The sequence below is a fragment of the Macaca fascicularis genome, chromosome 3 (assembly GCF_037993035.2).
Source record: "Macaca fascicularis isolate 582-1 chromosome 3, T2T-MFA8v1.1".
Taxonomy (NCBI): Eukaryota; Metazoa; Chordata; class Mammalia; order Primates; family Cercopithecidae; genus Macaca; species Macaca fascicularis.
This window is the reverse complement of record NC_088377.1, coordinates 21,486,299-21,500,426: the sequence shown is the minus strand read 5'-3', so window position 1 is coordinate 21,500,426 and position 14,128 is coordinate 21,486,299. Positions and strand designations below refer to the sequence as shown.

At 40.7% G+C, this 14,128-nt stretch overlaps 1 protein-coding gene across 27 annotated transcripts in view; it reads right to left on the bottom strand.

Moving 5' to 3' along the window:
• Positions 1-14,128, bottom strand: part of MRPL39 (mitochondrial ribosomal protein L39) — a 237,688-nt gene that overhangs the window by 174,599 nt on the left and 48,961 nt on the right. For 19 of the 27 annotated variants that reach the window (XR_010585418.1, XR_012432084.1, XM_074034187.1 and 16 more), the window contains one exon: positions 5,892-5,953. The exons of the other annotated variants lie outside the window; for them this stretch is intronic. Coding sequence is in view for 17 of the 19 variants with exons in the window: in XM_074034187.1 (XP_073890288.1) it covers positions 5,892-5,953 (62 nt within the window). In the remaining 2 variants the exon portion in view is untranslated. The remainder of the gene's footprint in view (positions 1-5,891; positions 5,954-14,128) is intronic. 27 annotated transcript variants of the gene reach the window in all.

Sequence of the window (14,128 nt, the reverse complement as noted above, 5' to 3'; positions counted from 1 at the left end):
TGATGGTATAGGCATTGAGTAAATATTCCCATTCCAAATTGAAGAAATAGGCCAAAAGAAAAGGACAACAGACCCCACACAAGTCCTAAACCCAGCAAGGTAGTCATCAAATCTTAAAGCTCCAAAATAATCTCCTTTGACTTCATATTCCACAGCCAGTGCACATTTGGTGCAATGGGTGAACTCCCAAGGTCTTGGGCAGCTCCAACCCCGTGGCTTTGCAAGGTCCAACATGCATGGCTGCTCTCATGGGTTGGAGCTGAGTCTCTGCAGCTTTTCCAGGCTCAAGATACAAGCTGCTGGTGGCTCTACGAGTCTCAGGTCTGGAGGGTGGCAGCCCTGTTCCCACAGATCCACCAGGCAGTGCCCCAGTGGGGACTCCATGTGCAGGCTCCAACCTCACATTTCCCTTGGCACTGACCTAGTAGAAGTTCTCTGTGGGGGCTTCACCCCTGTAGCAGGCTTCTGCCTGGGCACCTAGCCTTTTCCATACATCCTCTGAAATCTAGGTGAAAGTTGCCAAGCCTCTTTCACTCTTGCATTTTATGAACCTGTAGATTTAACACCACATTGAGGCCATCAAGGCTTATGGCTTGCACTCTCCAAAGCAGCATTCTGAGTTGTACCTGTGGACCTTTAAGCTGAGGCTGGAGCCAGAGTTGCCTGAAGGCAGAGAACAGCATCCTGAGGCTGAGCAGGGCACCTATACCCTAGGCCTGGCCCCTGAAACCATTCTTTCCTCCTAAAACTCTGGGTCTGCAATGGGAGGGGCTGTCCTGAAGACTTCTGGAATGCCTTCAAAGCCTTTTTCCAATTGGTTTGGATATTAGCACTTGGCTTTAGTCATGCAAGCCTCTCTAGCAAGTGGTTGCTCTACAGGATCCCTCTCCGGAAAATACTTTTTTCCTCCTCTGTCACGTGGCTAGGCTACAAACTTTCCAAATGTTTATGTTCTGCTTCCCTTTCAAATATAAATTCTAACTTTAAGTCATTTATTTGTTTCCTTATCTGACTGCTGTTAGAAGCAGCCACTCCATTATTTGTTTGTTTGTTTGTTTTGGTTTGGTTTGGTTTTTTAAGATGGATTCTTTCTTTGTCACCCAGGCTGGAGTGCAGTGGCGCGATCTTGGCTCACTAAAACCTCTGCCTCCTAGGTTCAAGCAATTCACCTGCCTCAGCCTCCCAAGTAGCTGGGACTAAAGGTGTGCACCACCACACCCAGCTAATTTTTGTATTTTTAGTAGAGATGGGGATTTCTCCATGTTGGCCAGACTGATCTCAAACTCCTGACCTCAAGGGATCTGCCTACCTTAGCCTCCCAAATGCTGGGATTACAGGCATGAGCCACCATGCCCGGCACTACTTTATTCCTGAATGCTTTGCTGCTTAGAAATTTCTTCAACCAGATACCCTAAGTCATCAGTTTTAAGTTCAACCTTCCACAGATCCCTAGGACATGGACAAAATGTAACCGAGCTCTTTGCCAGAGCATAACGTGGGTAACTTTTCCTCCAGTTCCCAATAACGTCCTCATTTCCATCTGAGACCTTGTCTGCCTAGACTTCACTGTCCATATATCCATCAGCATTTTGGTCACAACCATTTAACTAGTCTCCAAGAAATTTCAAACTTTCCCTCATCTTTCTATCTTGTGAATCTGCCTAAATCTGTCTTCTTCAATCTTCTGCCTGTTATCCAGTTCCAAAGCTGCTTCCACATCTTGAGGTATCTTTATAGCAATGCCCCACTCTTTGGTACCAATTTTCTGTATCAGAAAATTTTTGCATTGCTATAAAGAAATACTTGAAGCTGAGTAGTTTATTTTTATTAAAAATGTTTAATTGACTCAAGGTTCTGCAGGCTGTACAAGCATGGCTCCAGCATCTGCTCCTGGTGAGGGCCTCAGGAAGCTTATAATCATGGCAGAAAGTGCAGGGAGAGCAGACAATGTCACATGGCAAGACAGTGAGCAAGAGGTGGAGGTGGGGAGGTGCAATGCTCTTTCAAACAACCAGATCTCACATAAACTACCAGAGTAAGAACTCACTCATCACCAAGGAGATGGTACTAAGCAATTCATGAGGGATCTACCCCCATGAGGCATACACTTGTAACATTGGGGGTTACATTCCACATGAGATTTGGAGGGCACAGCATCTAAACTATATCAACTTGTCCAAGAATGGCTACCTGCAGGAGGAAGAAGCTGGTCTCTGCAAAGATCTATGAAAACAGATTATAACCCAGTCACTTGAAACAATCAATACTGTTCAAGACTTGGACCTCAGTATCCTATTGCTACTGTAAAACAAATTACCACAAACTTTATGGCTTAGAACAAGACAAATTTATTTCTTACAGTCTGAAAGTAAGAATTCTAAAATGGGTCAACAGAGCTGTGCTCCTTCTGGAGGGTCTAGTGGAGAATCTGTCTCTTGCCTTTTCCATCTTCTAGAGGCTGCCCACTTCCTTGGCTTGTGGGCCCCTTCCATCCTTAAAGCAATAACCAGGCAAGTCTTTCTCACATCACATTACTCTGACATAAACTCTTGCTTTCCTCTACCACATTTAATGACCCTTGTGATCACATTGGGCTCACCCAAATAATCTAAGATAATCTCTTAATGTTAAGGTCAGCTGATTAGCAAACATAATTCTATCTAGCACCCTCATTCCCACTTGCCATGTAACATAACCTATTCGCAGGTTCCAGGAAGTAGGAGTTAGACATCTTCGAAGAGTCCACTGCTCTGTCTACCAAACTACCCACCCAGAACACGCCAGGAAAGAGGTGTGTTCTTCCCCAACTAGGAAGGCTAATGTGGAGGAGTCTGTCACTAGTTTGTCACGTCATATGGCTGCAACCATAAAGCTGGGAACCTGGCCCTGATCACTTCAGGAGAATAGCAAATACTTCCCTAATCATGATCCTTAAAAGCCTCAAAGTCCAGAGGTGAAGTCACTATCCCAAAATCTAACACCTCGCCCTATCAGGTTGCTGCGACCTGCCTCAGAAGGTGAATGGTAACAGCAAGACTTAATTCCTGCTGCTGTCCTTGAGCACATCAATTTTCTCTGATACACGTTAATCCAGCAAGTGTGGTGCTATTATTTGCTCCATGGAAACCAACTACAGGTTAGTGCTTCAAGCAACCAATCATGGTCAAACACAATGCTTAGACCCTGCTCTATTAGATAACTTTGGTGAGGGTAAGAAGGTGCTTAACACTCTGAAAAAATAAATTAAAAGTTTTGTTACAAAAGACAGTAATGCTGTGATGGCAAAGAGAACAACAACAGCAACAACAGAAAACAAACAAATAAACAACAACAAAAAAAACCCACACTGCATCCAGAACCCATTTCACAGAACCCAGAGAGACAGAAGCAATAAGGCTGATTTTGCAATCGGCTGCAGCAAAAATGGGTTACATCTAGCTGCTCCCATTGGGATGAAACAAAAAATTATCTTACTACCCTCATGGTACCTGGGCTTCCTATAACCCAGAATTAGTTACACAGGTAGCTGTTTCTAGAACCATGTTTGCATGTTGTATAACAGATTCTTTAAATTTAATAATATGCAGTCTATCCTGGATTTCCTTGTTCATCCTTGGGCACTTACATGGTCTCAGGATATTTAACTCCCTACAAGAATATGTTTGTATTTGCACACATTTTATTCTTCACAGGAGGCCGAAGTTGCTTACAGACTCTTATGCATCTTTTCTCCATATGAGGTTGAATCTTCTATTTTCCACAAATTGACCCAATGGGGATAGAACGCCTTGAATTCTTTCATGTCATTTCTCAATTAGAATAATTTGTGGATTCGATGTTCAAGTATGATGGTAAAGCGGCATGTACATGTAGTAACAGTGGTTCATTTAATGGTTAGAGATACAAGAAGAAAGAACAAAGCCCTTCAGGGTTTAAGACTGTCAGAATTCAGACTACAGAGAACCAAGAGAGTTAAGGGTGTAAGTCTTAATCTGTGGGCAGTAGATGTATGTCCCAGCTCAAACTGTCAGGCAGAGAACAAATTCTTCCTTCCTCCACTTTTTGTTCTATTTGGGCTTTGAAAGGACTGGCTGATGCCCACCTACATGGAGAAGGGCAAATTGCTTTACTCAATCGACCAATTCAAATGCGAATTTTACCCAGGAACATCCTCACAAGCACACCTAGAAATAATGTTTCATAAAATATCTGGGCCCCTGTGGCACAGTCAAAGTGACACATCAAATTAACCATCACAGTGGCAATGCAATATTTTTAAATGAACAAAGAAGACAATAAATTATAATCATTAGAAATTTTAGTACTTCCTGATACAGTTCTAGTTATTTAACTTAAAACAAGTCAGGATCATAAGAGGTGCATAAATGCACTAAGTTAACAGGTGCTGAAGAATCAAAGATTCATAAGGTGAGGCAAAATGAAACTGCTATCTGAGTAGGATATATAAAAGATAAAGAATAATTTTTTATTCTTCATGTGGAGCTCAGGCTAAGACCATTTTTAGTTGTGATTCTTTTCTATTATAGTTAAGCTATTTTATTTATTATCAATAAAGCAGTTTTTCTGTGTGTGTCTATGTGTCTATACAGAACAATGTTACATTAGAACTTTTCAGGCAATAAACTTTAGTTTTAAAATATGTTGGCCAGGTGCTATGGCTTACACCTATAATCCCAGCACTTTGGGAGGCCAAGGTGGGAGAATCACTTAAGCCTATAGTTTGAAATCAGCCTGGGCAACAAAGTGAAGGCCCCATCTCTACAAAAAATCAAAACATTAGCCAGCATAGTGGCACACGCTTAGAGTCTCAGCTACTAGGAAGGCTGAGGCAGGACAATTGCTTGAGCCCAGGAGGTTGAGGCTACAGTGAGCTGTGTTTGTACCACTGCACTTAAGCCTGGGTGACAGAGCAAGATCCTGTCTCAAAATAAAATAAAAGAAATTATAAAATTAAAAGCAACTATACATTAGAGCAAGGAACTAGGAGCAGGGTAGGACTTGACAGCCTGGGCTTGTCCTAATGACCCTGCTTCTCACTCTCACCAGACCAAGGCTCTGACCATTCCTTTTCTCCAAGAAAAAACTCCTGGCTCCTGAGCATGGCTACAGGATCTTCGGATTTGTTTTTAACTGTAAACCTCACGTTTTGGTCCTTGAAGAACGCTAGACACCTCAGGGATAGGACAAAGCATCCAAGTGACAAAGCGCCAAGGCCAGGCCTTCACACCTAGGCCTCTTTTTCAGAGAAAATAAAGTGGGAGCCTGTCTAGACCATCTTTATCTTTTAATTGGGATCTGAGATATATTTTTCCAAGCTTAATGTTATTTACCTGAACATTTGTGTACAAATGGCCTTTAATATATATCCAGATAGATGACCTATCCAAATATGGCCTTTTATATATCCAGATAGATATAAAATAAGCATCCTACTATAGATGACCTATACAGATATGGCCTTTTATATATCCAGATAGACAGACAGGCAGACAGACAGACAGACAGATAGATGGATAGATATAAAATAAGCATCCTGCTATAAAACTGCCATCACAATGTGGCATCACCACAGCCTAGTATGGCATTCCAGGGATAAGAAACTTCCGTGAGGCAGTGCCTATCCAGTTAGCCACCCTGCTGAGGATGTACCTCAATTAGAACTTCTGTGTGTGTGACACTGCCTTCTAAAGACATTCTAGCAGTGTGGTATTGGTGTATGGTGTGGGAAACACCAAAGATCTTCCCTACCAGAATAATTTGTAACCCTCCATGTGAGCACACACCGTATTCACCATTTTTGTATTGCTATAAAGAAATACCTGGGACTGAGTAATTTAGAAAAAAAAAAAAAAGAGGTTTAATTGACTTACGGTTCTGCAGGCTGTACAGAAAGCATAGCACCAGCATGTGCTTCTGGGGAGGCCTCAGGAAGCTTCCATCATGGCAGAAGGCAAATGGGGAGCAGGCATATCCCATGGTAGAGCGCAAGAGAGAGAGGCAGTTGTCAGGGGACGTGTCACACACTTTTACACGACCAGTTCTCATGTGAACTCAGAGCGAGAGCTCACTTATCACCAAGGGGATGGCCCATGCCATTCATGAGGGATCCACCCCCACAATCCAAACATCTCCAACTAGGCCCCACCTCCAACAAAAGGGATTACAATTCAACATGAGATTTGGGCGGGGACAAATATCCAAACTATATCACACACTTAGGAGGCTCTCCCATTATCACGTTGGGAACCTGCATTTAAATTAGAAAGTGAGAAGAAACATCTGGGGTTTGTACCCAAATCCCTTAAATTGGCATTGAGAGAAGGCTAGTAATACATCTATTATCTTGCCACTACCCAAGAGATGGTACTCAGGAAACTGAACACTCAGGCACCAAACTTAGAGGAAATGATCACTTCATGTAAATGAGGTTGTCCCAACAGAAAGAAAATTTACATCTCTGAACATCAAAGGACTCTGTGGGGTTCCAGTTACATTCCCACTGTGTAATACATGCTAATTCCTAGAGTGGAGGACCCATACTAGCAACAGCAGCGACCCGAGCCCTAGGGCCTGATGATCCGGCATCATGGATATTTGCTTGCTGTGCTTTGAGGAAGAAGGTATCTGTGGTAGGACAAGATTCTGATTTATATCAAGCTATATTCCTAAGATCTCTCTCATTACTTATTCTTTGGTCTCCTTTGGATCACCAGTTCCTCAACAAGAGGTGAAATTATTTGTAAAGAGACACTAAAGAGCTCACATTACTTTTTGAGAGAAGTCACGTAAGGTACACTTCTCATCTGGTTTCACCACTATGGGCAGTTCAATTTTACCGGCAAGAGAGAATTGTACTGCCCTAGAAAATTAGAGTTAGCAAAAGTATTCCCCCCACAGTTCTGTTTGCTGATTTTCTCAGAAACTGCCCTCTTACTGCCTAGAGAATATAAAATCAGAATGAACACAGTGGTTATTACCATGTAAATTCTTAAGACAGAGCCAGGCTCATTAATTTCCAGGAATACAACTAAAGCTACTGTGGTTGAAATACAGTAAAAATGAAAAATGCACAAACAAAGTCTGAAGGGTAAGTGGGATCCAGATGCTGTAAACCTGCAGATCAGGTTGGAGTTTACATTTATCCTGAGTGCTATGGCAAGTATGGCAGAATTTCAGGTAAGAATGTGGCAGCAGAGTTAGGTTTTTAAAAGACCACCCTGGCTATGTACGCATTATGGGAGGAAAAGGGAACAAAGCATGACAATTGTCTAAGCAAAAGAGGATGGTGGTTTGGACTAGAGTAGTAGCAGTAAAGATGGACACATGTAGGTGGAGTCAGGCTATGGTTTAGAGGTAGAGTCTATGAATTCTTAATGATCTGGATATGATGGAGTGACAGAACGTAAGAAATAACAGGTGCTCGAACAATAAAGCAGAAGGTGGCACCAATTACTGAGATGATCAAGATCATGGAGAAATAAATTTGACCATATAAATCAAGAGTTCTACCAACTGCCACCCTGGAAATCAATTTCTATTATTCTTCAAGTAGGGGCATTCATGAGTCAATATAATTTTATTAATCAACATTGTATTAGTCCATTCTCACACTGCTATTAAGGAAATACCTGAGACTGGGTAATTTACAAAGGAAAGAGGTTTAATTGGCTCATGGTTCTGCAGGCTGTCCAGAAAGCATGGTGCATCTGCTTCTGGGGAGGCCTCAGGAACCTCCAATCATAATGGAAGGGAAAGGCAGAGCAGGCACGTCACATGGTGAAAGCAGGAGCAAGACAGTGAGGCAGGAGGTGCCATATACTTTTAAATGACCAGATTTCATAAGAATTTACTCACTGTCATGAGGACAGAACCAAGGGGGATGGTCCTAAACCATTCATGAGAACTCTACTCCATGATCCAATCACCTCCCACTAGGCCCTACCTCCAAGGAGATTATATTTCAATATGAGATTTGGGCAGGGACTTATATCCAAACTATATAAACATATACCAAATATACCAAACACTGTATTTATTAGCATTCACAGACCCTTAATTTGTTGAGTCAAAACTGCACCCCTGTTTAGGTCATCTTTGAATATATACACTTGCTATTCTTCTGTTGGTCTTCTGTTTCCTAGCAAAGTTAATCTAATTCAGAATTTAATTGATTAACTATCTTGCACCTAACACTAAATACTATGCTAAGTATTATGAGGAATAGTAATTTAGTAAATAAAACATGAATTCAGTTCTTGAACATGTTACATTTATGTTAGCAAGATAAAAACAAACACTGATAATGCAGCTGAATAAGAAAATCAAATGATACAGTATGAAATGCAACAGTGAATAATAGAGAAATCTGGGCCAGATGCAGTGGCTTATGCCTGTAATTCCAGTACTTTAGCTGGCTGAGGTGGAAAGCTCACTTGAGGCCAGGAGTTCAAGACCAGCCTGGGCAGCATAACAAAACCCTGTCTCTACAAAGAATAAAAATTTTTTAAAAATTGGTTGGGCATGGTGGCACATGCTTGTAGTCCTAGCTACGTGGGAGGCTGAGGTGGGAGGATCACTTAAGGCTAGGAATGTGATGTTTCAGTGAGCTATGATTATGCCACTGAACTCATCCTGGGTGACAGAGAGAGACCCTGTCTCTAAAATAATAATAGAGAAATCTGATCATCAGTGCCATAAGAGTTTGGACAAAAAGTTTAGACTATGAAAGCTGGATAAATCAGGGAAGGTTTTTTTAGAAGAATAAACATACAGAACTCCAACAAAGAGCTGTGTTCAAAATACAGGATAGAAATCAGCATGACTAAAGTTTTGTTGTCTGATGATATCAAAGATACTGGTCACTTCTACAAAAAAAAAGAATTTTAACTACACATTCCTTTGAGGCTTGAAGAAAATGTGGGAAACTGAGGTATTTCTTTTGTGTTTATCCACCTGAAAGTATTTTGTTATTTCAGAGATAACTGAGCCTGGAACTTATTTAGATGCATATGTTTTCTGTAAAATAGAATAATGTCAAGTGACCTCTTGAGTATGTTTGTATTAGTTTTATCATGTATCTGTTTACACGAATGATAATCCTGAAGCTCAAGGCTAGCTCATTTCCACAGTTTACTGCCCCTATTCATGCTATTCCCTTGGATTCACTTTGTCCCACACCCTAAACCTAGCACTGGGATAAGTTTAAAACTATATTCAACAGAATGAACATTAGAATGCTGTTCTTAAAACAGACCTGGAGATGAAAAAGGATTTAAAAGGCCATTGGGATAGTTGAATAATTTAAAAATAAAGCTTGGCAAAAAGAAAATTGAAATTATTTTATTTATTTAAAAAAAGCATACACCCCTGTAGAAATCACAGATGAGGCCCCAACAGAGACTGGTGAGATGCTTCTGACCAAGGACCCATGAGGGCTGTGATTGCCCAGAGGTACAGAGGATACCATTCTGAGGGCTCCAAAGATGGTCCCCACCTCTGTACGTTTCCCCTATAAATACTTTTTAAAAACTGAAAACAATGAAAAAGAAGAATACAAAAAGAAAGCCAAACACCATTTTTGTAGTCAGTGAGTGCTGTGGACTGAATTGTGCCTCCCCTCACATAATTCACATGTTGAAGCCCTAACCCCCGATATGATTGTATTTGGAGATAGGGCTTTTAGAATCAAGGTTAAAATGATGTCAGAAGGACGGTGTTCTAATCCAATAGGACTGGTGCCCTCGTAGGAGGAGGAAGAGACAGATCTCTCTCTCTACATGCACACACTGAGGAAATCCCACGTGAGCCCATAGTGAGAAGGTGGCCATCTGCAAGCCAGGAACAAGGCACGTCCTAGGCATCTAACCAGCTGGCACTTTGGTCTTAGACTTCCCAGCCTCCAGAACTGTGAGAAGTAAATTTCTGTCTTTTAACCACTAGTCTATCATATTTTGTTATGGAAACCCTAACAGGCTAATACAGGTTTTGATGCCAAGAAATGGAATGCTGCTATAACAAATACTCAAAAATGTTGAAGCAGCTTTGGAATTGAGTAATGCATAGGGGCTAGAAGAGTGTTGAGGTCCATGCTAGAAATACAGACATTAAAAGCAATTTCTGGTGAGGTTTCATATGGAAATAGAGAGTTGGAAAGAAAGCTTCAATCTTCTCAGTGAAAAGGTAAATACACATAAAGAGAATGTTGGCAGAAATATAGATGTTAATAGCTATTCTGGTGAGGTCTCAAATGAAAATGAGGAACATTCTATTGGAAACTAAAGAAAAAGTTATGCTTCTTAGATAGTGGCAAGGAACTTGGCTGAATTGTGACCATATTCTACTGTTTTGTGGAAGATAGAACTTGAAAGCAATGAAACTGGGTAGTTAACTGAGAGTATTTCTAAGCAGAGTGTTGAAGAAGTGGGTTTGTTCCTCCTGGCTGTTTTTAGGAATATGTGAAAGGAGAGAGGTTAATTGAAGAAGGGATTGTTGAGAAAAAAAAAAAAACAGGACTTGAATATTAGGAAAATTCTCAGTCTACGCATATTGCAAAAAATGAGAAAGCATGCTCTGAAGAGAACATCAAAGTGTAGCTGGATTATCACCTCATAAAGAGCTAATGAGATCATATGAGTAAAAATATTTTCCTTCTCAACTGAAGGGAACAGAGACTGAACAAAATGAAGGAAAGCTATTGAACTTCTCGGATTTGACCAGACAACAGAGCTATTTGGCTGCACACATATCCTATTCTTAAAGAAGAGGGGAAAATGACCCTGCAGGCAATCCAGAGGTCATCAGGGCCACCACCTTGGTTTCTAAAGGTCAGATCGTCTCCACTTGAAGTCTTGGAGGTGAGACCTCCAACTAGAGCCATGGGGGTGATGCCATCATCCCATTGGGTCTGAAGGACAGAGCATCAAACCAAAGAGAATTGTTCTTGAGCCTTTAGAACTAATGGAATTTGCCTCACTAAGTTTTTGGACTTGCTTGGGATGTATGACCTCTTCCTTCTTTTCTATTTCTCTTTTTTGAAATGGAAATGTTTACCCTATTCCTGTATTACCATTGTATTTTGGAAGCACATAACTTATCTGACTTGCTGGAGAGGAATTTTGCCTCAGGATGAATGAGAGCTGGAGTCTTATCCATATCTGATTTGGATGACATTTAGATGAGACTTTGGACTTCAGTTCATGTTGGACTTTTGTGGGCTATCAAGTTAAAATATATATATTTTGCACGTGAGAAGGAAGTAAATTTGGGGGGCCATGGGCAATATGCTATGATCTAAATTGTGTTCCCCCACAACGTTGGTGTTCCCACCATCAACGGTGGATTGGATAAAGAAAATATGATATATACACACCATGGAATACTATGCAGTTATAAAAACAAAAACAAAATCATATCCTTTGCACAACATGGATGCAGCTGGAGGCCATTATCTTAAGCAATCACCAATAAAGCCCTAATCACCAATAAAAATTTGGAGATGGGGCTTTTTTCAGGAGGTAATTAATGAGGTTATAAGGCTAAGGCCCTAATCTAAACAGGAGTAGTGGTATTATAAAGATAGGGAGAGAGGTGGGTATATCTCTCCACATGCACCCACCAAGGAAAGGTCATATGAGAACATAGCAAGAAGGTGGTTGTCTGCAGGAAGAAAGTGCTCACCTAGAACTGAATCAGTTAGCACCCTGATCTTAGACTTCCTGCCTCCAGAATTGTGAGCAATAAATTTCTGTTATTTAAGTCATAGTATTTTGTGACAGTCCTAGGACTCATTCAATGAGCAATATGAGAGTATCACTGAGTTCTCAGCTTGGTTCCAGGTGCCTGATTTATACATTTTGGTCTTCAGGCAGAAAAAGAACACAAGAATAGATATTGCTGCCTCAAACTGTAAAAATTTTAGAAGTAAACCCAGATATCAAATTGGCAAAGAATTTAAGGCTAAGTCCTCAAAAGCAGTTGCAACAAAAGTAAAAATTGATAAATGGGACATAACTAAATTAAAGAGCTTCTGCACAGCAAAAGAAACTATCCACGGAGTAAACAGATGATAGACAGAACGGGAGAAAATATCTGCACACTATGCTTCTGACAAAGGTATAATATCCATAATCTATACGGAACTTAAATCAATGAGCAAAAACAACCCCATTAAAAAGTGGGTAAAGGACATGAACAGACACTTCTCAAAATAAGTCATACAAGCAGACAACAAACATATGAAAAAATGTTCATCACAACTAATCATCAGAGAATGCAACTCAAAACCACAATGAGATACCATGTCACACCAGTCAGAATGGCTATTATTATAAAGCCCAAAAATAAAAGATGTTGGTGAGGTTGCAGAAAACAAAGGAATAACTATACGCTGTTTATGGGGATTTAAATTACTTCAGCCACTATAGAAAGCAGTTTGGATATCTCTTAAAGAACTAAAAATAGAACTACCATTCAACCCAGCAATCCCATTCTGAGTATATACCCAAAGGGAAATAAATCGTCCTACCAAAAAGGCACATGCACTTGTATGTTCACTCCAGCGCTATTCACAATAACAAAGACATTAAATCAGTCTAGATGTCCATCAGTGGTGGATTGGATAAAGAAAATATGATATATATACACAGCATGGAATACTATGCAGCTATTAAAAAAAAAACAAAATCATATCCTTTGCACAACATGGATGCAGCTGGAGGCCATTATCTTAAGCAAATTAATGCAGAAACAGAAAATCAAAGACTACATGTTCTCACTTATAAGTGGGAAATAAACATTAAGTACACAGCGCCGGGCATGGTGGCTTATGCCTGTAATCGTAGCACTTAGAGAGGCCGAGGTGGGTGGGTCACTTGAGGCCAGGAGCTCAAGACCAGCCTGGCCAACATGGATATACCCTGTCTCTACTTAAAAATACAAAAATTAGCCTGGCATGGTGGTGTACACCTGTAGTCCCAGCTACTCAGGAGGCTGAGGCATGAGAATTGCTTGAGCCTGGGAAGCAGAGGTTACAGTGAGCACTCCAGTCCAGGCAACAGAGCAAGACTTTGTCTCAAAAAAAAGCGGGGGGTACACATGGACATAAAAATGGGAATAATGGACACTGGAGACTATAAGATAGGGGAGGGAGCGCAGCAAGGGATGAAAAACTGCTTACTAGGTACTATGCTCACTACCCCGGTGATGGGTTTAATTGTACCCCAAATCTCAGCATCACACAATATACCCTCATAACAAACCTGCACACATACTCCCTGAATATAAAAGTTGAAAAAAATAAAAACAGAGACTGTTGGTGCTCAGAGAAGTCTCCCCAGTTATTTCAGAGAGGAAGGACGGGGGAAATAAGACAGTGTGGAGTAATTTACTACAGGTGACTCATCAATTCACAAACTGAAGCTTGAAACACTGAGCCAGGCCAGTTGAGATAAGAATATGGTTGAGGTCAGATACTGAGGGAAGTGAGCGCTATGGGGGGGCAGGTGGAGGAATTTTCTCTATATGTGATGTGATGATGATGACATCTATATGGAAGCAGAATAGTTACCTTCCAAGGTTGTTCATGAACCAAAATATTTTGAGAATCTTGGTCCTTTCCCCAGAATCTAACTTTTCCTCCATTATACGAAAATTTCCGAAAGACTGTGAAAACCTGGCTTCCCAAAATGTTCACATGAAGAAATGAGCCAAGAGCAAAACCTCTGCATTATCGAAAACTTTAAATTTTATGAAAAAAGTTATCTATGTAAGGCAGTGTATGTACAGACAAAAGAATTCTTAAGAGGCATTTGATGGGCACAAATGATTAAACAATTAGACCATAGCTAAAAAGAGCCTGTAACTCACTGCAGAAAACACTGGTCTCCTTTGCAGAGGTTTGACTTTATTCCACTGTGCCTTCTGGAGGGGTGAATGGGAAAGATAAAGTTGAGAGGTTAATTCTCTGTAATTTGTAAATTTCACCTATTTGATGGAGAGAGAGAGAAAAAAAAAGCCGCTCCTTTACCCTCTGAAGGGAAAGGCATCCCAGCATTTAAGAATATCACATAGGCCGGGCGCGGTGGCTCACAACTGTAATCCCAGCACTTTG